This window comes from Prionailurus viverrinus, chromosome F1 (assembly GCF_022837055.1).
Source record: "Prionailurus viverrinus isolate Anna chromosome F1, UM_Priviv_1.0, whole genome shotgun sequence".
Lineage (NCBI taxonomy): Eukaryota > Metazoa > Chordata > Mammalia > Carnivora > Felidae > Prionailurus > Prionailurus viverrinus.
The window spans coordinates 20722836-20744273 of record NC_062577.1 but is presented as its reverse complement, the minus strand read 5'-3'; the positions used below and the strand labels follow the sequence as shown (position 1 = coordinate 20744273).

The following is a 21438-nucleotide window of genomic DNA, read 5'->3' as shown; positions in this document are numbered from 1 at the left end:
AGGTATAAAGAGAGAGGAGGAGAGAGAGAATCCCAAGCAGGCTCTTTGCTTCTAGTGCAGAGTCTGATGTGGGGGTCAAACCCATGAAACTGTGAGATCATGACCTGAGCGGAAACTAAGAGACCGACGCTAACCCTTCATTATTGAATTTTCTTAATGTTAGTGTAGATTTAATAAAAAGTTGAGTGAAATAAAAAGTCTTGTCACAATTCTGTGCTTTCAAGTAAATGACCCTTTCAAGTAAAATGCTAATTTTTATCTCAGGTGATTTGATTTTGACTCACCCTTAGAAGTTTCATGACTTTGTTACATATAGTGATAGAAGAAGTTGTGTGGCTGGTTTAGAAATGTTATAAATTAAAGATGAATTACATATTACCTATGAAGAGAATGTGGTGCATATTGAATTGGTATGGTTTCAAAACTGTGTTAATTAAAGAGGATATGGCCACAACTAGATAGCTTGGGGAAAAATGGTAGGAACCGTGGAGATTATTTTTCTTTAGTTTCTGTGTTCTTTGGATAAAAATTTCAGAGAATTTTGTGGTGAAGGCATTTCTTGCCACTAATAGGGTACAAATAATTATAAAAGTATGCATAATAAAAGTTGATGAGATCATAGTTTCTCTGAAAATAAGGAGTTATGGGAAAATGATAAAATGGCATTAAGAATATACATAAAATTTCTGCTTCACAAACTCAATGTTTGCTAAAAACAAGAAAATTCAACTTGCCTCTAGCTTTTCTTCAGCTTTTTTTTTTGTCTTCTTTCTTTGTGATACTTTGCTTCTTATATTATTATCGGTTGAAGTACATTCTGTCATAAATTTCACATTACGTTGACTATTACTTTCTAAATTTTTTAAAATATTTTTTATTTTTTAATTTTATTTTTTTAATTTACATCCAAATTAGTTAGCATATAGTGCAACAATGATTTCAGGAGTAGATTCCTTAATTTAGCCCATTCCCCCCTCCAGTAACCCTTTGTTCTCCATATTTAAGAGTCTCTTATGTTCTGTCCCCCTCCCTATTTTTATCTTATTTTTGCTTCCCTTCCCTTATGTTCATCTGTTCTGTGTCTTAAAGTCCTCATATGAATGAAGTCACATGATATTTGTCTTTCTTTGGCTGACCAATTTCGCTTAGCATAATACCCTCTAGTTCCATCTACATAGTTGCAAATGGCAAGATTTCATTCTTTTTGATTGCCGAGTAATACTCCATCAAATGTATTTGTGTGTATGTATCTTCTTTATCCATTCATCCATCTATGGACATCTGGGCTCTTTCCATACTTTAGGTATTGTCGGTAGTGCTTCTATAAACATTGGGGTACATGTGACCCTTTGAAACAGCATACCTGGATCCCTTAGATAAATACCTAGTAGTGCAATTGGGTAGTTCTATTTTTAATTTTTTGAAGAATCTCCATAGTGTTTTCCAGAGTGGCTGCACCAGTTTGCATTACCACCAGCAATGCAAAAGAGATCCTCTATCTCTGCATCCTCGCCAACATCTGTTGTTGCCTGAGTTGTTAATGTTAGCTATTCTGACAGGTGTGAGGTGGTATCTTATTGTGGTTTTGATTTGTATTTCCCTGATGATGAGTGATGAGCATGTTTTCATGTGTTGGTTGGCCATCTGGATGTCTTCTTTGGAGAAGTGTCTATTCATGTCTTTTGCCCATTTCTTCCTTGGATTATTTGTTTCTTGGGTGTTGTGTTTGATAAGTTCTTTATAGATTTTAGATACTGACCCTTCATCTGATATGCTGTTTGCAACTATCTTCTCCCATTCTGTCCGTTGCCTTTTAGTTTTGCTGATTGTTTCCTTCGCTGTGCAGAAGAAGCTTTTTATTTTTATGAAGTCCCAATAGTTCATTTTTGCTTTTGTTTCCCTTGCCTCTGGAGGTATGTTGAGTAAGAAGTTGCTGTGGCCAAGATCAAAGAGGTTTTTGCCTGCTTTCTCCTTGAGGACTTTGATGGCTTCCTGTCTTACATTTAGGTCTTTCATCCATTTTGTGTTTATTTTTGTGTATTTCGTGTATAAGAAAGTGGTCCAGGTTCATTCTTCTGCATGTCGCTGTCCAGTTTTCCCAACACCACTTGCTGAAGAGACTGTCTTTATTCCATTGGATATTCTTTTCTGCTTTATCAAAAATTAGTTGGCCGTACGTTTGTGGGTCCATTTCTGGGTTCTCTATTCTGTTCCATTCATCTGAGTGTCTGATTTTGTGCCAGTACCGTACTGTCTTGATGATTACAGCTTTGTGGTATAGCTTGAAGTCTGGGATTGTGATGCCTCCTGCTTTGGTTTTCTTTTTCAAGATTGCTTTGGCTATTCGGGGTCTTTCTGGATTTTTTAGGATTATTTTAGGATTATTCTAGCTCTGTGAAGAATGCTGGTGTTACTTTGATAGGGATTGCATTGAATATGTAGATTGCTTTGGGTAGTATTGACATTTTAACAATATTTGTTCTTCCTATCCAGGAGCATGGAATATTTTTCCATTTCTTTGTGTCTTCTTCAATTTCTTTCATAAGCTTTCTATAGTTTTCAGTGTATAGATTTTTCACCTCTTTGCCTAGATTTATTCCTTGGTATTTTATGGTTTTTGGTGCAATTGTAAATGGGATTGATTCCTTGATTTCTCTTTCTGTTGCTTCATTGTTCGTGTATAGGAATGCAACTGATTTCTGTGCATTGATTTTATATCCTTCAACTTTGCTGAATTCATGAATCAGTTCTAGCAGTTTTTTGGTGGAATCTTTTGGGTTTTCCATGTAGCGTATCACGTCGTCTGCAAAGAGTGAAAGTTTGACCTCCTCCTGGCTGATTTGGATGCCTTTTATTTCTTTGTGTTGTCTGATTGCAGAGGCTGACTTCCAATTCTATGTTGAATAACAGTGGCAAGAGTGGACATCCCTATCTTGTTCCTGACCTTAAGGGGAAAGCCCTCAGTTTTTCCCCATTGAGGATGATATTAGCATTGAGTCTTTCATATATGGCTTTTATGATCTTGAGGTATGTTCTAGCCCTACTTTCTTGAGGGTTTTTATCAAGAAAGGATGCTGTGTTTTGTCAAATGTTTTCTCTGCATCTATTGAGAGGATCATATGGTTCTTGTCCTTTCTTTTATTGATGTGATGAATCACATTGATTGTTTTGCAGATATTGAACCAGCCCTGCATCCCAGGTATAAATTCCACTTGGTCGTGGTGAATAATTTTTTTAATGTATTGTTGGATCCAGTTGGCTAATATCTTGTTGAGGATTTTTGCATCCATGTTCATCATGGAAATTGCTGTATAGTTCTCCTTTTTAGTGAGGTCTCTGTCTGGTTTTGGAATCAAGGTAATGCTGGCTTCATAGAAAGAGTTTAGAAGTTTTCCTTCCATTTCTATTTTTTGGACCAGCTTCAAGAGAATAGGTATTAACTCTTCCTTAAATGTTTGGTAGAATTCCCCTGGAAATCCATCTAGCCCTGGACTCTGGTTTTTGGGGAGATTTTTGATTACTAATTCAATTTCCTTGCTGGTTATGGGTCTGTTCAAACTTTCTATTTCTTCCTTTTTCAGTTTTTAGTGTATATGTTTCTAGGAATTTGTCCATTTCTTCCAGATTGCCCATTTCATTGGCATATAATTGCTCATAATATTCTCTTATTATTGTTTTTATTTCTGTTGTGTTGGTTGTGATCTCTCCTTTTTCATTCTTGATTTTGTTTATTTGGGTCCTTTCCTTTTTCTTTTTGATCAAAGTGGCTAGTGGTTTATCAATTTTGTTAATTCTTTCAAAGAACCAGCTTCTGGTTTCATTGATCTGTTCTGTTTTTTTGGTTTGAATAGCATTAATTTCTGCTCTAATCTTTATTACTTCCTGTCTTTTGCTGGTTTTGGTTTTATTTGCTGTTCTTTTTCCAGCTCTTTAAGGCGTAAGGTTAGGTTGTGTATCTGAGATCTTTCTTCCTTCTTTAGGAAGGCCTGGATTGCTATATACTTTCCTCTTATGAACGCCTTTCCTGCATCCCAGAGATTTTGGGTTGTGGTATTATCATTTTCATTGGCTTCCATGAACTTTTTGATTTCCTCTTTAACTTCTTGGTTAGCTCATTCATTCTTTAGCAGGATGTTCTTTAGTCTCCAAGTATTTGTTACCTTTCCGCATTTTTTCTTGTGGTTGATTTCGAGTTTCAGAGCATTGTGGGCTGAAAATATGCCCGGTATGATCTCGATCTTTTTGTACTTGTTGAGGGCTGATTTGTGTCCCAGTATGTGGTCTGGAGAACATTCCATGTGCAATGGAGAAGAATGTATATTCCACTGCTTTAGGATGAAATGTTCTGAATATATCTGTTAAGTCCACCTGGTCCTGTGTGTCATTCAAAGCCATTGTTTCCTTGTTGATTTTTAAAAAAATTTTTTTTTTAACGTTTATTTATTTTTGAGACAGAGAGAGACAAAGCATGACCGGGGGAGGGGCAGAGAGAGGGAGACACAGAATCTGAAACAGGCTCCAGGCTCTGAGCTGTCAGCACAGAGCCCGACGCGGGGCTCGAACTCACGGACCGCGAGATCGTGACCTGAGCCGAAGTCGGCCACTTAACCGACTGAGCCACCCAGGCGCCCCTCCTTGTTGATTTTTTGATGAGATGATCTGTCCATTGCTGTGAGTAGGGTGTTGAAGTCCCCTACTTGTTATGGTATTACTGTCAATGAGTTTATGTTTGTGATTAATTGATTTATATATTTGGGTGCCCTCACATTTGGCACATAAATGTTTACAATTGTGAAGTCTTGGTGGATAGACCCCTTAATTATGATATAATGCCCTTCTTCATCTCTTGATACAGTCTTTATTTTAAAGTCTAGGTTGTCTGATAGAAGTATGGCTACTCTGGCTTTGTTTTGTGGACCATTAGCATGTTAGATGCTTCTCCATCCCCTTATTTTCAATCTGAAGGTGTCTTTAGGTCTAAAGTGGGTCTCTTGTAAACAGCATATAGATGGATCTTGTTATCTTATCCATTCTGTTATCCTGTGTCTTTTGATTGGAGTGTTTAGACCATTGATGTTTAGAGTGAGTACTGAAAGATAAGAATTTATTGCCATTATGTTGCTTGTAGAGTTGGAGTTTCTAGTGGTGTTCTCTGGTCCTTTCTAGTCTTTGTTGCTTTTGGTCTTTATTTATTTGTTTGTTTGTTTTTTCATTTTTTCTCCCCTCAGAGAGTGCCCCTTAAAATTTCTTGCAGGGCTGGTTTAGTGGTCACAAACTCTTAATTTTTGTGTGTCTGGGAAACTTTTTATCTCTCCATCTGTTTTGAATGACAGCTTTGCTGGATAAAGAATTCTTGGCTGCATATTTTTCTGATTCAGCACATTGAATATATTCTGCCACTCCTTTCTTGCCTGCCAAGTTTCTGTGGATAGGTCTGCTGCAAACCTGATCTGTCTTCCCTTGTAGGTTAAGGACTTTCTTCCCCTTGCTGCTTTCATGATTCTCTCCTTGCCTGAGTATTTTGTGAATTTGACTCTGATATGCCTTGTTGATGGTTGGTTTTTGTTGAATTTAATGGGAGTCCTCTGTACTTCCTAGATTTTGATGTCTGTGTCTTTCCCCAGGTTAGGAAAGTTTTCTGCTATGGCTTGCTCACATAACCTTTCTACCCATATTTCTGTCTCTTCCTCTTCTGCGACCCCTATGATTCTGATGTTGTTCCTTTTTAATGAGTCCCTGATTTCTCTAATTCTTAAACCATGCTTTTTGCCTTACTCTCCCTCTTTTTTTCTGCTTCATTATTCTCCATAAGTTTGTCCTCTAGATCACTGATTCTCTGTCCTGCTTCACCCATCCTTGCTACTGTAGCATCCATTCAAGATTGTAGCTCAGTTATAGCATTTTTTATTTCATCCTGACTAGCTTTTACTTCTTTTATCTCTGCAGAAAGGGATTCTAATCTATTTTCGACTCCAGCTAGTAATCTTATTATCGTGATTCTAAATTCTGGTTCAGACATCTTACTTGTATCTGTGTTGGTTAAGTCCCTGGGTGTCATTTCTTCCTACTCTTTCTTTTGGGGTGAATTCCTGCTGAATTCTGTGGTTCAGCTTGTGAAGATTGTTGTGTTAATCCTCAGATCAGTTTTCTAGGTATGCAGGATGGTTTATTGTTGGTCTGGCTGTATTTCCTGGACGTGAGACACACAAAAAACTTCCATGCTGTTCCACCATCTTGGCTCCTCCCTCACCTTCTAAACTTTTTGAACTGGATTTTTAATGTCTTTTATCATAGAGTATTCTTTTTTTTTTTTTTTTAAATTCTAAAACACTGCTTGATTTTTCACTAGTTACTTTTTGCCTCATTAAGGGCACATTTTGTAGCTCTTGATTTTACACCTATGTTACAAGAGCATGAATAGACTCCTAATTTACATACTACCCCCTTAGCCTTGTCCACATTGTCTTTAGGGGGAAGAAGAAGCAATATTGTTGAATTATTTTGAGAGTGAGATCCAAAGTATTCCAAGGATGCAATGAAGTTCACCTTGGCTTTAGTATTTATTCAAAATTTGGGGACGCCTGGGTCACTCAGTCGGTTGAACATCTGATTTCAGGTCAGGTCATGATCTTGTGGTTCGTGAGTTCAAGCCCTCTGTTTGTGGTGCTCTCTGCTGTCAGTGCAGAATCTGCTTCAGAGCCTCTGTCTCCTCTCTCTGCCCGTCTCCCATGGGTACACATGCTCTCTCTCAAAAATGAGTAAATGTTAAAAAAAAATATGCTATTTGTTTTTAGCTCTTGCAATGCTGAATAATTGAATGCCTACTGCAACATTTCTGCATTCCTGAATCCATGTGTGATCAATGATGTTGTGTGGGTTATCATTGTATCTACTGAGAGTAACAACATCAGTAATATGTGGCATATTGGATTTATTGTTAATATCTGAATATTCACTTTAATATATTAATAAGTACTCTAGATGTAACTTATGTGAAATTTTCTTTTGTCAGAGACAAACTATATGTCACAGTAGGTATTTTAGAACTGTCTCATCATGTGTTTAAACAATATGGGATAGAAGCTATTATATATTGAAAATTTGGACAAAAGAAAGCTGTGCTTTGGAAACATTAGTATCAATAGTGCAGAACTTCTAACAACCATTGGTTGTCTGCAAAGAAAGTGGTTTATTTGCTGTTATTTATTTATTGGAAAAGTGAACAAACTTATTTGCCTCAAGATTCTAAGTATTTCTTTATGATATATGGCATCTTCTGTAAAAATCTCCCTATTCACCTATAGGGAAGGTCCCCAAATTGGTGGGACCTCAGTGAAAGCTGAGGTACAGATGAAAAAACAGAGAATTTTGTCATCCTGAAAGCCACTTAACATCATTCCATTACCACAATTCTCAATCCATGGTTGATGTATACATGGATGTATCAGCAATGAAAACATTAGCAAGGGTAACAATCTTAAGTTTGCTTTTGAAAGTTTCAGAAAGCATTTTTGTGAACAGTGCACTGTCAGTTTGTGGGATTTCTCCGGTAAGTTGCATCATCACTATTGACCAAATCTTTTTAAGTCCAGGAGTTGAAGAGGTGAGAAGTTGTACCTCAGTTACTATTAGATAGAGGGCAGTATTGCCACCAGCAGTGCCCATTATTGGCAGAATTAGCCAAAAAGTAATTTATTCTTCAATTGAGCTAAGTTGAAAGTAAGTATACAATTCAATATCCTGAAGGTACATCATGATCACCAACAGAGCAGTCTAACAGCTGCTAGTGTTGAGAAATTGTTTCTGTAGGATGTCAAATTTAAAATGGCTACTAAACTTTTACATAACACAAGTGTAATAATAGTTTTGACAGAATTTCACATTTATTCTTATATCACAAGAGTTCATCAAGAATGGTGTTTCAACTTCAGCTGAAAATTGATTTTACACTAAGTCAGTCATAAAAAAATAAGTACTTTAAAAAAATGAAGAGTATTTGCTCCATGTCTAACTTATATCTAAAAAGAGCTCGGAACTTTAGTATTTTGGGGTTGCAAGTATAAAACCACATTATCACAGTATATAGCATTTTGCAAAACTAGTTGATAAGAGATGATTTTTAAGATTTAATTTTGTTGGCCTTTTAAAAGTTATTGTATTCAGTTTTCATTAATTATGACCATGTAGACCATAGTGCCTAGATTGCTGCAAAAGATGCAGTACAGTGTTATGAAGAACAAATAAGGAATGTGAAAATGCTCAGAGAACTACAGGGTCCCATTAAAATTCTTGAGTTATGTTCTGTTTGTTGTTTTCCTGATTTTTCTTTAATACAGCCAGCATCTTAAACTGGGTATACCAGTAGATGCCAAACAAAGTCCTATTAAAATTAAAATTTAAATTTTATCATTATTTACTAACAGATAAATAATGATGTGTAGTCTTTTTGTAGGAGGAGATAGAAGATAAAATCAGATGAAGACCTAGGTGAAACTCCTATTAAAAACTCCGAGATGTTTATAGTTTGCTCTTTTGTAATGAATTATTTGAGAAGTCACCTATTTACTATTTCTTTTTCCCCTGCCAGGCTATAAGCTAATTGGGAGTAAGGACTCAGTGGATGTATTCTCCACTGCCTCTCCAGTGCCTAGCACAGTGACAGGCAATTCGAATGGACTCAAGGATTTATTGATATGAATTAACAGATTGTATTTCATTGATTTTTTTTCACCTTTCTTTTTGACTACAAAGAAAGTCAAAAACTACTACTACTTTTATTAAGCAGGAAAATATCACCTCTAGCTATTGCTACTTTTAATATTTTAGTACATTTCTTTCAAGACTTTTTATTATGCTTATTTAAATTGTTGAGACCACATTATATATACAGATTTGTGCCCTGCTTGATTTTTGCTGAATGTTATATCAACATGGTATATCAATATGTTTATATCAATATGTTTTGCTGAATGATAATATCAGTATGTTATATCAATATGTTTTGTTAGATCATTGAAAACTTTCATAAGTATCATTTGAAATGGCCATAATGTAATAGCATATTTCTTAGTCATTTCTAAAATTTTAGTATTTACTACCTTACTTTTGCTATTATAAATAATCCTGGATTTTAAAAAAGTTTTTAGTCCATTTTTAATTTTTTTCACCTTGGTATAGATTTCTAAAATGAGAATTACTAGTAAGTCAAAGAATATGAACATTTTTAGAATTCTTAATTATATTGTCAAAAATTCCTTTGTGGAACTGTTACATCATTTTGCATTTCTACCATGAGAGAGTCCATTTTTCAACCCATTGCCAGACTTAATGCTATTTTAAAATCTTTGCTAATTTGGTAGAAGACAATGGTATGTCATTATCATTAACATGTCTATGATTAGTAGGGAAGTTAAACTTTTTTTCTCAAATGTCCGTTAGCCATTCCCTTTTTCTCACCAGTAATTTTCTGCTTATGTCCTATTCTAGAGTCAGTACTTTTTGATGTGCTTTTTATTTACTAAGGTTGATAAGTGTCACATATATAACAAATACCATTTCCCAGTTTTAAAATTTTTATTATCTTTCAATATGCTAGAGGGTTTTTTTTAATTAAAAATAATTTTTTTAATGTTTATTTTTGAGAGAGAGACAGAGCATGAGTGGGGCAGGGGCAGAGAGAGAGGGAGGCATAGAATCTGAAGCAGGATCCAGGCTCTGATCTGTCAGCACAGAGCCTGACACAGGTCTCGAACTCACAAACCATGAGATCATGACCTGAGCCAAGTTGGCTGCTTAACCGAATGAGCCACTCAGGTGCTCCAGTATGCTAAAGTTTTAAAGTAAATAGTCATTTTTTTTAAAAGTTTTATTTAAGTAAGCTCTACACCCAGCATGGGGCTCGAACTCACCACCCCAAGATCAAGAGTTGTATGCTCTTCCAACTGAGCCAGCCAGTCGCCTTGTAAATAGTCATTTATGTTTATTATTTCCCTTTGCAATTTTTCTCACCGCTGTGAAGTTTAGGAAGTTCTCTATTAAGAAATCGGATAAATACTCCTTTTTTTCCCATATGGCTTTTTTTTTTTAATTTTTTTTTTTTCAACGTTTTTATTTATTTTTGGGACAGAGAGAGACAGAGCATGAACGGGGGAGGGGCAGAGAGAGAGGGAGACACAGAATGGGAAACAGGCTCCAGGCTCCGAGCCATCAGCCCAGAGCCTGACGCGGGGCTCGAACTCATGGACCGCGAGATCGTGACCTGGCTGAAGTCGGACGCTTAACCGACTGCGCCACCCAGGCGCCCCTCCCATATGGCTTTTAAGGGATTAATATGAAGTGTAGCAATTATGGTAATTATTTTGCACTTAAGTGTTTAATCTGTAAGGAATTCATATTGCCTGATATTATATGAAGCTATAAATTTGATTTTTTTCCAAATAGCAAACCAGTTATTCCAACACCATTTGTAGAGTAATTCTTTACATTTCATTCTTAGTGTAGTCATGTATTTTTTATGACGTTTGTGTCAAGCCAGTTCTGTCATTTCCCTAACTAAAATGATACAGTGCAACATTACATACAATCATGTGTAACTGTAATGTAACTTAGGTTTCTGTGCTGCTTTACAGATTGAATGTAGAAACCGACACTCCAGGAAGGAGACCAAAAATCAGTTCTTTATCCCCTCAAGAGCCTGTTAAACTCCAGGAAGCATCATATTCCGATGCTAATCAAATTGTCTCACAGAACCCTTCTTCACATGGGACTAAAAAAGATTTAACTAAATATGACAATTTTAAAGATATTAAATTGACAAATGTTAGGAGCAAGGCTGACCATGGAATTAAAAACTTTTGCGCTCCTAAGATTGCCAAAGATGTGAAACCAAAAACAGAAGGCCAAGCAAGTGAAAAACAATGGCCTCATTTACTCACTCAGGGGGAGAAGTTGAAAGAACTCAAGAAAGAAAGGTACAGGAAATTTAGAGACAGTTCTGAAAAATGTGTTTTGGGGAAACGCAAGAGAATCCATTTTTCTCAGGATTGTAATTCCGAGAAGATAATCAAGGAATCCCTTGAATCTAGAAGAAGGAAGATCAGTTTCAAAATCCCAATAAAATCCCGTGATACTCTCCAGAAGCTTGTAGAAGAGAATGTCTTCAATTTAGAGTCTAACAATTCAAAGACTAAGCAGGAGAAGAAAGAAAGACTGAAAGGTTCCCAAGCTTCATTAAATTTGACTAGGCACAAAAGTGAACGTTTATTTTCAGAATCCACGTATAAACAGGCTGTACATGAGTGGAAAGGAAAATATCATCATGAGCATCAAGAAAGTAATGATTCAGGTTCTGGTGAAAACCCAATCCAGGTAAGGTGGTGCAAAATGAGAATGTCGGTTGTAGCAAAGAATTTTAATAACAGTCAGGTTTGAGTTTTTTCTATTATTAATAGTGATCACAGAGAGCAGATTCACCTTAGAAAGATATTTGTTGGTTCCTTTATTTTACCTTTTTAATTCCAACCTCCTTAGGAAGATAATCCCAGTAAGTATCAAGGATACTTGGTAATAGAAGGTAATTGTGAAAAGGTAGAAAGCAGCACTTACAGAGAGTCCTTTCAAAAAAGCACTGTGACCGTCTCTTAGGCTCTTCTCTAACCCTGGTTACTATGGAACATCCAGGTTACTCTTCTGAAGAGCTATTCCTTTAACGAGTTGTTTTGGAGTGCCACTACCAGGCCCCGCAATCACAGTCTCTGTTTTCAGAGACTCCTTCATGTGAGGAGACACACAAGCAATCATCTTAAGTCTAATAAGTACTTACCACTTAACATGGGAATACAGAGCCAGGGAATAATGGCCTTGTACACTGTAGAGGGGTTACTTAAGAAAGGTTTGCTGGACAGGGTCACATTTAAACTGAGAGCTAAAGAATGAAAAGGAGTTATTCAGGTGAAGCCAGGTAGGGTGGGATGGGAGAAGCAGGGATGTTCCAAGCAAACGGAACTAGTATACAGAGATCCAGCCTGGAAAGTTTGGCACATCTCTTTTGCCTCTAAATTATGCAATAAATCAACACGTGTGGACTAGTTGGAGAAGCTAATCTCTCTAGCCTCGTTCCTGTGGCAAATAAAATTATTTATCTTTATAACTTTTTTTAATGTTTATTTTTGAGGGGCAAGGGAGGGGCAGAGAGAGAGGGAGAGCCAGACTCTGAAGCAGGCTCCAGACTCTGAGGTGTCAGCACAGAGCCCGATGCTAGGCCTGAACTCAGGAGCCGTGAGATTCAGACCTGAGCTGAAGTCGGACACTAAACCGACTGAGCCACCCAGACACCCCTAGAATTATTTACCTTTAAGAGAACTTAAGAACTTTGGAATTTCACAACTTCCGACAGCCTGATGTTTAGAGACTGCTTATAAACAGGGGTAGTTGAGCCTACCTGCTTTTAGGAACAAAGACTATAAGATACTTCCTAGGAGACACAGAGGGATTATAACTAGGGAGGCTGGAAGAACTGGAGAGAGTACTTTTTGTTCAGTGAAACTGAAAGAGTCCAAAGAAGAAAACAGTTGAGTTTGTTCTTTTTATTGCTTTCTTAAAAGAAAGCTCCAGTTTTCTTGGGTTACAACCAGTTCTCTAGAGAAAATGTGAGAAAGGAATTTGAAGTTGCAAGATGTTCAGTGAACACTTTGGTGTCATTGCTTGATGTTCCCCCTGCACTGTGCATGTAAGGAACAGTACGAGAAAGCCCCGCAGTACACCTTACAGTCTCTTTTTGTCTCTAAATAGAATTACCACATAAATCAAAAGAGGTACTTAGCATGAATATTAATTAAGTTGTAGGAGAAGCAGTTTTTGCATGATTACTTTCCAGTTCTTGGCATTAAAACTCCTTATAAACTGTTCCTTTGATAGCAATCTAATCTGACTTAAAGTCCTTTAAACACAGGAGCAGCAAGTAAATATTGTTCTTATCTTAGTATATTCTCCTTAGCATATTATTGACAGTAGTTAATCTTCCTAACATTATGTTTGTTGTTTTTCTCACAAATTCTTTAATAGATAATTATCTTCCTAAAATAATGAGTGTACTTCACAAGGAAATAATTATTATTTTCTGGATTTGGTAATCCTGTTATTTAGTAATCCCGTTATGCTTTCCAAAGAGAAAATACCTTCTTTTGTTTCTTATATTTTATAGCCCTTTGATAGAGACCCCTTCATTTGCACCCTCCTCTCACCATTGAAAACTAATGGTCCAGAGATTTATAGTTCATAGCCCACTTTTATTTTTATTTTTTTATAGGCCACTTTTATAAATAGCATCCTCCTCCTACAGGTCTATGAGGTAGCAATTCAACAGTTTATCAAACATTAATTAAAGCTGCCTATTATGTATCAGGTACACTTCTAGTTTCTAGGGATTTAGAGATGAATAAGATGATCTTTACCCTCAGGAATTTCCCAAGGAGGCAGATTAGTAGACAAATACAGTTGCAATACAGTGAAATAAACATTAGAGCCCTAAGATTTGGGCTGGTGTTAGTATAAATTTGGGGGTGAGTTAAGGAAGGGCTGACAGAGTGGAGATTCTTGAGCTTGGTGTGAAGGGTGTGTAGAGCAAGAATAAAAGTTCTCCCAGGGTGGAGGGCCAGCATGGTAATGGTAGCAAGTCATGAGATTGTCCCATGGCAGAGCATACATGGGGACTGAAGTTGTTCAGTATGACTAGAGTTGAGATGTGTAGAAAATCTGCATATAGGAGAGGGAGTGGGAGAGGAAGCCAAGGTCAGGCAATGGACTTCTTTGTATCCCATGGGAAAGATTTGTTCTGTTTTATCTTGTGTGCCTTAGATGGTGTAGAGAGCCACTGAAATATAACCAGGGAAGCAGTATAATCTGGTTTTCAGTTTAGAATCACTCCAGTAGATAAAGCCATTGTTACTCTCATTAGTGATACTCCTTTTTGTCATCCCCAGGGAAGGCTGTATCCCAGTTCATTTATTTAATAAAGTGTGGTAGGAGGAGGCAAACAAATGCCCACTGAGACTTTCTTTTTTTAATAGGGAGAAGTCTTCAGGAACAATTGACCTGAACTTTTTGGTTTGGAGAAGTGATAGAAAATTTATTAAAGTCACTGGAAGTGGCCTGTGGTCAAAGAGAGTGAAGGGTAGTAGTGACCTATGTAAATGAACAACAGGACTTTAAATATCAGGAGTTGTAGGAAATTCTGATAATATTCTCTGGCTTGTTTGGCACTTCCTAATGGAAGAGAACCTTAAGGATCTGGTGAGATTTAAAGTCAATTGGAGAAGAGATTGTAAAATCCAGAGTCATGACACAGTAAAGCTATAATGAGCCTATGTGTGTGATGTATATGGTGGTATAGTATGTGAAGACTGGCGTTGGGAATTTAGGATGAAAGCTGAATTCCCAGTAAAGCAACCTATGATATACTTGTCTAAAGGGAATATGTAATTTATACCATATATAGCTGCCTGTAAAATACATGTGAATTTGGTGCTATTTTGCAGAATTCTTAGAAGATGATTTAATTTAGCAGTGGCTTTTGCTGAATTCCCTATTACCTGTACATAGGGTCAGGTAAATCTCATCTGCTTAGCAAAAGTGCCAGTGGAAAATTGGAGAGATTTTTTACTTCTGTTGAAAGACAAAAATTAAAACACAGACCTCTGGTGCTCTACCCATGTATGAGACAACTATGCATTTTTCAGCTTTTCTCCTTCAGCCATATCATAATCTTTAGGTTCCCTTTGTTTTGTCATGTTACTTTTATTTTTATTTTTTTAAGATGTTAAGTAATCTCTACACCCAATGTGAGGCTTAAATCCACAACGCCGAGATTAAGAGGCACATGCTCCACCGACTGAGCCAGCCAGACACCCCTGTCATGTCACTCTTACAAGTGGGTCAGCTACTCCTGGGTGAAAATTTCCCACCATTGAAGGCCAGCTTGTTTACCTTGGTCATGGTTCTTTCTGTTTCTCAGGGTGGCATGTAGTTCTACTCTTATAATACAAGTATTTTTAGGTGAAGGAGTAAGCGTTAAACAATTTCTATCTTGTTTCATTGACTTAACCTTTCTTCTAAAAAAAATTTTTTTTAACATTTATTTATTTTTGAGAGACAGAGACGGAGTGTGAGTGGGGGAGGGGCAGAGAGAGAGGGAGACACAGAATCCAAAGCAGGCTCCAGGCAGAGCCCGATGTGGGGCTCGAACTCAAGACTACAAGGTGATGACCTGAGCTGAAGTCAGACACTCAACTGACTGAGCCACCCAGGTGCCCCTTGTTTCACTGACTTAACAGAATGAGGCTTTTTTATTTTAGGGGAAGTTTCTATCTAGGGACAATTTGCCTCTTAGGGGGGGCATTTGGCTGTTAAGGAGATAGAGACATATTTGATTGTCAAGATTGGGAGGGAGAGGTGCTGCTGGTATCTAGTGGGTAGAGGCAAGGGATACTGTTAAACAGCATAATGCACATAATAACCCCTAAAACAAAGAATTATCTGATGCCACATGTAAATAGTGCCAACGTTACAAACCCTACCCTAGGTATATACTTCATCTTTAACTAATGAAATTACTTTTCATTTCAGGGTTTTGAAGCTCCATGTTCTTCAGTGTCCCTTGAAAGTATTCAAGATACAGATCAAGAGGTTACTGATATACTTATTTACTTTGAATATTTTAATGAAATTAAGTCAAACAGTTCCTATATTTATAGATTAAAAAAATGGCTATGAAAACCTTGATAATATGAAAATAACAGTGATATCTCTACCTAATATGTAAGTTTGTGAAGTCATGAAAAACTAGCTGGAAAAATACTTAATTTACTTGATCACCTTTATGTCTTTGTTTTTAATAAGCTCTAAACTGGTTTGAATAAAGAGCATGGAGCCTGTGTCCACAAGTTATATGAATTCTCATTTAATGTTATCACACATTTGCATGCTTATACCTAGGCTTGCCAAACTGCAGTGTGATATTAACTTGTTGGCTTCATTTTTCTAATCAGCAATAAGATGAAAATATTATTGAAAATGAGAGTGCCTGCATTTTTTTTTTTTTTTTTAGCCTGTTGGCTTCATTTCCCAGCTGGAATCTCCTGATTGACTCTCATGAAATTATTGCATAGAATTTTATGTTTCTTGGTCCTATATTAAAATTAAATTCGTGGAACACTTTGTTGCAGTTTCCTATTTGAAGAAGACTTTACAACCATATTGATTACTTCTTATTTGTGATGGTCAGTTGTATTTTTCTGTCTTGTGGGTCGGTGCTCCTTGAGAGAAGAAAGATTTCTCACCCTTTCTCTAAAACTAGATTATATTTACAGTCCTTCACATCAAAATATATCAGGGAGTTACTTCCCTGAAGTGAGAAGGGTCTTAAAGTCTAGATTTCAGTTTTTGATGGTTCATAAACAGTCTTAGAAATCGCAAGAAGAGGTTCATCATCCAGATGTAAACATATTTGGCTCCCAGAGTACGTTGAAGTGAAAACATGGGATGAGGATGAACTTATTTTGAAGGGCTACTAGGGAGTAGGTTTTGTTCAGGGAACTTCACATTATTTCAGTCCTCACAAAACTACTACCAGGAAATAGATATTTAACATTCCTATTTCATAGGTGAACAAATGGAGACCCAAGTTAAATAGTTTGCTTGCCTAAGGTTACAGAAGTAGTAAGAGAAGAGCTAGTTTTAAAACCCTGCATTTTGTTTATAAATCTGTATTCTTTCATCTTGCGGCCTCCGTATTTTTGTAATTTTTTTCCCACAAACCATTTCATCTTCGGTGAATTAGTTAGAATTAATAGCTTTCCAGCCTTTTTAATCTGCAGAGGAGATAATTCAAAATATTTTACTGTGGGTCTTTTGCTATTTAGATGCAGATAGTGGAAGAGCTCCATGCTGTACGTGTGGGGAAAAGTGTGGATTTACCTGTGGTTTTATCTTCCGGGGAGTTAACGAGCATGGAGATTGACCTGGTGGACGATGATGTACATTCCTCTCCTGGTATATCCTATATGTAGATGATGATGTTTATGATCTCCTGTACTTTCTTAGGAACCTAATGTGCGAACATTCAATTTTTATAATATTTAGATGAAAGATGTTAAGGTGTGCTCATTTGAAATAAGGAAGTATGATATATTTCTTCTAGCTATAGGAATCTGGTCAAATATTTGTTTATCATCACATTATTGGGCAGTTGGCCATATTTTTGCCAAGCATTAGTAATCACAGTTATCTATTATTGTGCTATCAATGATCAGAGTTGTCTTTTAGTCTTGGTCTTAATCCTAACTTTTGACAATGTCAGCTTATGTAAAGCACTGATCAGAAATAATGCAAATTGCTCAAAGGTATTATACTCATGGTTTTTTTATTTATGTAGTAAAGTTTTGATCAATTTTACCACTGGGAGAAGATAATGATAGATATTATCCAAAATCTATTAGCATACTGGTTTGAGTTGTGTTTATAAAAATAGTATTGCTACATCACAGTCACATTGCACTTTTCAGTTTGCTAAGTGTTTTCCTGTGCATTAATTTGTCTGATCCTCACAATGGCCCTGTGAAATAACAATGCTGGTGTTACCTGTTTTCTTTCACTTTCACGTGTTTTTCTTTTCAACTACATTTCACTCACTGTATATTAAAATAAGCTTATAAATTATAAGTGCACAGCTGCTAGTGATGCAGAACGGGGCTTGGGAGCATAGTTAACTGCCAGGGCAAATTAGTTCATGATTTAAAGTCCACTCAGAAACAATTCATGATGTTTTACTAGTAGATAATTAAACATTGATTACTGTCCCTTTAAGGATTAAACAGTTTTGTTTTTGTTGTCTAAAGGATTGCCTTGTCTTAAGAATACCATCAAAGTTCTATGATACCAAATTTTAGTTATTATACAAGTCTTTTATCAAGTGCCATGAAATCCTAACTTTACTCTTTTTCTCTAGCAAAAAGTGCTTCAGATAAAAAGCTTCTAATTGTTATTGACACAAATATTCTGATGAATCATCTCAAATTTGTTAGAATTTTGAAGACCACAGAAATCCCAGGTACTTATAAAACGTGATTCTGATTTTCTTACTTGAGTTGATATTTTATATCAACAATGATGTGGGGTATTTTTTTTTCACAAACACGTTTCCACCTGGATATGCTATGAAGTATATATATTAATATATGTATGTTAATAATCAGCATAAATTAAAAAAAGAGCCTTGAGAGGTTAACCTAACAATCTAAATTTACTCTTCTTTGATCTCCAATAGTATTTATTTTTGTACAATTATTTGATTCTTGTATCTGTTTTTAATTTCCATTTTTTATGTGTTATCTCTTCATTAAAAAAATTTTTTTCATGTTTATTTTTGAGAGAGAGAGCTAGTGCCAGCAAGAGAGGGGGACAGAGGATCCCAAGGGGCTCTGTGCCGACAGCTCAAACTCACAAACTGAGCCATGAGATCATGACCTGAGCTGAAGTCAGACACTTAACTGACTGAGCCACCTAAGTGCCCGTGTTATCTCTTCATTTAGACTGTGAATTCCTTACTTCAAAACTTCCAATTCTCCTAAAACAATTCAATTTAGTAACCAAATAAACATTTGTCGACTTCTAAGAAATCTTTTTTTATTTTTCAGGCTTTGATAGACTTGTGTTAATAATTCCCTGGGTGGTTGTACAAGAGCTAGATCGTATGAAGGCAGGAAAACTACTAAAACACGCCCAGCACAAAGCTATACCTGCAGTTCATTTTATCAATGACAGTCTCAAAAATCAAGATAAAAAGCTATGGGGTCAGTCAATACAACTCGCATCTCAAAAAGTTTGTAAGTATGGTTCTCTCAGGATGTTTTCTAATTAAGGTTTATTTGGGTGCTGACTCATGATTGGAGGGAAGTGGTGCAAAATGTAAAAGAAAAATTTATAATTAGGCACCTGGTTGGCTCAGTCGGTGGAGCAAGTGACTTTTGATCTCAGGGTCATAGGTTCGGTGGAAGGATTACTTAAAAAAAAAAATCTTTATTATTTCTTCTAAAATTTATTTATTTATTTTGAGAGAGAAGAAGAAGGGAGGGTGTAGGGAAGAGGCAGAGAGATAGGGAGAAGAGAGAATCCTAAGCAGGCTCTGCACCGCCAGTGCAGAGCCCGAAGCAGGGTTTAAACTCACAAACCATGAGATCATGACCTGAGCCGAAGTCAAATGCTTAACCAACTGAGCCACCCAGATGCCTGATAAAAACAACAGCAACAAAAAAAATCTTAAAAAATAATTTATAATCATTGGAATATGGAATGGCCAGGTGTAGTGATAGGCCAGGTTTGGGATATTTGGTTAGGTTTGGTTCAGAGGTTTTGATTTTGATTTTTCTGCTTCTTAGGCTATGTCTGTATTTCACAGTAACTGTACAATTCTGTATGTATAGTTTTCTCTATTACAATACTTTGGATCTTTGTGTGTGTGTGTGAATATCATTGTTGAGTGATGAAGCCAGTAAGTGATCTAGGTTTCGAATCTGTCACTGTATGCAGTTAGTATGATGCAGGGAGAGGCACTGTTTTCCTCTGGTTTGTCAGAATCTGTAATAAGGGGGTGTTTGTATAATAAAGGTCTCTAGATTTTCTTTTAAGTCATTTTTAAATCACTCTAGTCTTAGGACCTAAGTATATTCTTTATGTTTTATATATATAACTTTGTGGAAAAAATCTGTGTGTAAAAAATCTGTGTGTAAAACAACACTGTTGTCTCTGCAGAGTTTATACATATATTTAGAGAATTTATTTCATTCTTTAAAACTTTGTTTCTTCTTAATTCATAATTATGTATATATTATGTACATTCACTCTATTTTAAATATCGTGGGTAGGGGCGCCTGGGTGGCTCAGTCGGTTGAGCGTCCGACTTCGGCTCAGGTCACTATCTCGCGGTCCGTGAGTTCGAGCCCCGCGTCAGGCTCTGGGCTGATGGCTCAGAGCCTGGAGCCTGCTTCCGATTCTGTGTCTCCCCCTCTCTGCCCCTCCCCCGTTCATGCTCTGTCTCTCTCTGTCTCAAAAATAAATAAATGTTAAAAAAAAATTAAAAAAAAAATATCGTGGATATATGTTTTCTGCTATATTCACATACACCATAAGATATGAAAGAATTCATCCTATGATGAATCTAATTATGGTATTAGCCCTGTTAAGAGTTGTTAGTCCAATCTTTGGAGAGAAAGGGTCTCCCCCATTCATTCACTCATTCATTCCATTTACAAATGTTTATTAGCTCTTAGTATATATATTCCATATACAATCTTTGTGTATTTTGAGTTTCATGTGGTATGTTATAAGAGCTTTCAAAGGGAAACCACACATATCACTTATTAGAGTTAAGACCAAAATGTTTGAACATTCATATTAAACCAAACATCTTAGATGGTCTTTTTTTGAACTTTTCATTATGAAAAATTTCAAATGCAGAGGTAGAATAACGTATGAATCCCTATGTACCTATCACTCATTTTCAGTAATTATCAGCATTTTGCAAGAACTGCTGCAGGAATTTGAAGCAGATCTCAGATTTATCATATCGTATCATTTTTACCCATAAATACTGTGGTATATGTTGCTAACCGACAATCCTTTTATTTTTAAACAACCACACGATTAACAAACGTAACCCCTCATCCAAACCATCATGTCAGTGAAAGCCCAAACCTTAAAAAGAGATGGGAACTTTTTTTACTCTTAATCTTTTATTTAAAATTTTTTGGTTTGTTGATATAAATTATATTTTGTTATATAACAGCATGGATAAGGATGATAATAATAGACAACATTTATATGGCCATTATTCTCCAGGCCCTTTTCCAGGTGCTTTAACAGCTGATATCATTCAAACCATGTAGTACTTGTAGAAGATACTCTTATTAGCCCCATTTTAGAGATGAGGAAATTGAGACCTAGAGAGGTTAAGAACTTATCCTATATAGCATATCTATTTCTTCAACAGATTTGCTTTGAAAATTATTTTAGAGTTCACTTTGAATAGATATTTTGGCCACATTTGTTATTTATAGATGCTTAGAATGATTCTTTTGACTTTTCCATTTTCATGTGCTTTTTGATAATTTAACTTATTCACTCTGTGCTGTTTTTGATGATTAAGGAGGATAAATTAGAGTAGTGGTCTCAAACTTCTGTGTTGTTTAAATTTCTGGTTGTCTTCCTTGAAATCCCTATTTCCCTTTAATATTTGAATGGTATTATTCTATCTTAGTTTTATTAAATTGCTGAAATTACTTTTAGTTATAAGGTTGTAGATATAAAATTAGGTTATTTGTGTAATTATCTATGTCAGGTATTTATGTCACATAAAGAACTTAATGTGTTTCTCCGTATCACTGTTTC

At 36.1% G+C, this 21438-nt stretch overlaps 1 protein-coding gene across 5 annotated transcripts in view; it reads left to right on the top strand.

Moving 5' to 3' along the window:
- SWT1 (SWT1 RNA endoribonuclease homolog) overlaps nucleotides 1-21438 on the top strand; it is a 106197-nt gene that overhangs the window by 8331 nt on the left and 76428 nt on the right. For all 5 annotated transcript variants that reach the window (XR_007148039.1, XR_007148038.1, XM_047839905.1 and 2 more), the window contains exons 5-9: nucleotides 10629-11367; nucleotides 15622-15681; nucleotides 16917-17046; nucleotides 18002-18103; nucleotides 18690-18878. Coding sequence is in view for 3 of the 5 variants with exons in the window: in XM_047839905.1 (XP_047695861.1) it covers nucleotides 10629-11367; nucleotides 15622-15681; nucleotides 16917-17046; nucleotides 18002-18103; nucleotides 18690-18878 (1220 nt within the window). In the remaining 2 variants the exon portion in view is untranslated. The remainder of the gene's footprint in view (nucleotides 1-10628; nucleotides 11368-15621; nucleotides 15682-16916; nucleotides 17047-18001; nucleotides 18104-18689; nucleotides 18879-21438) is intronic.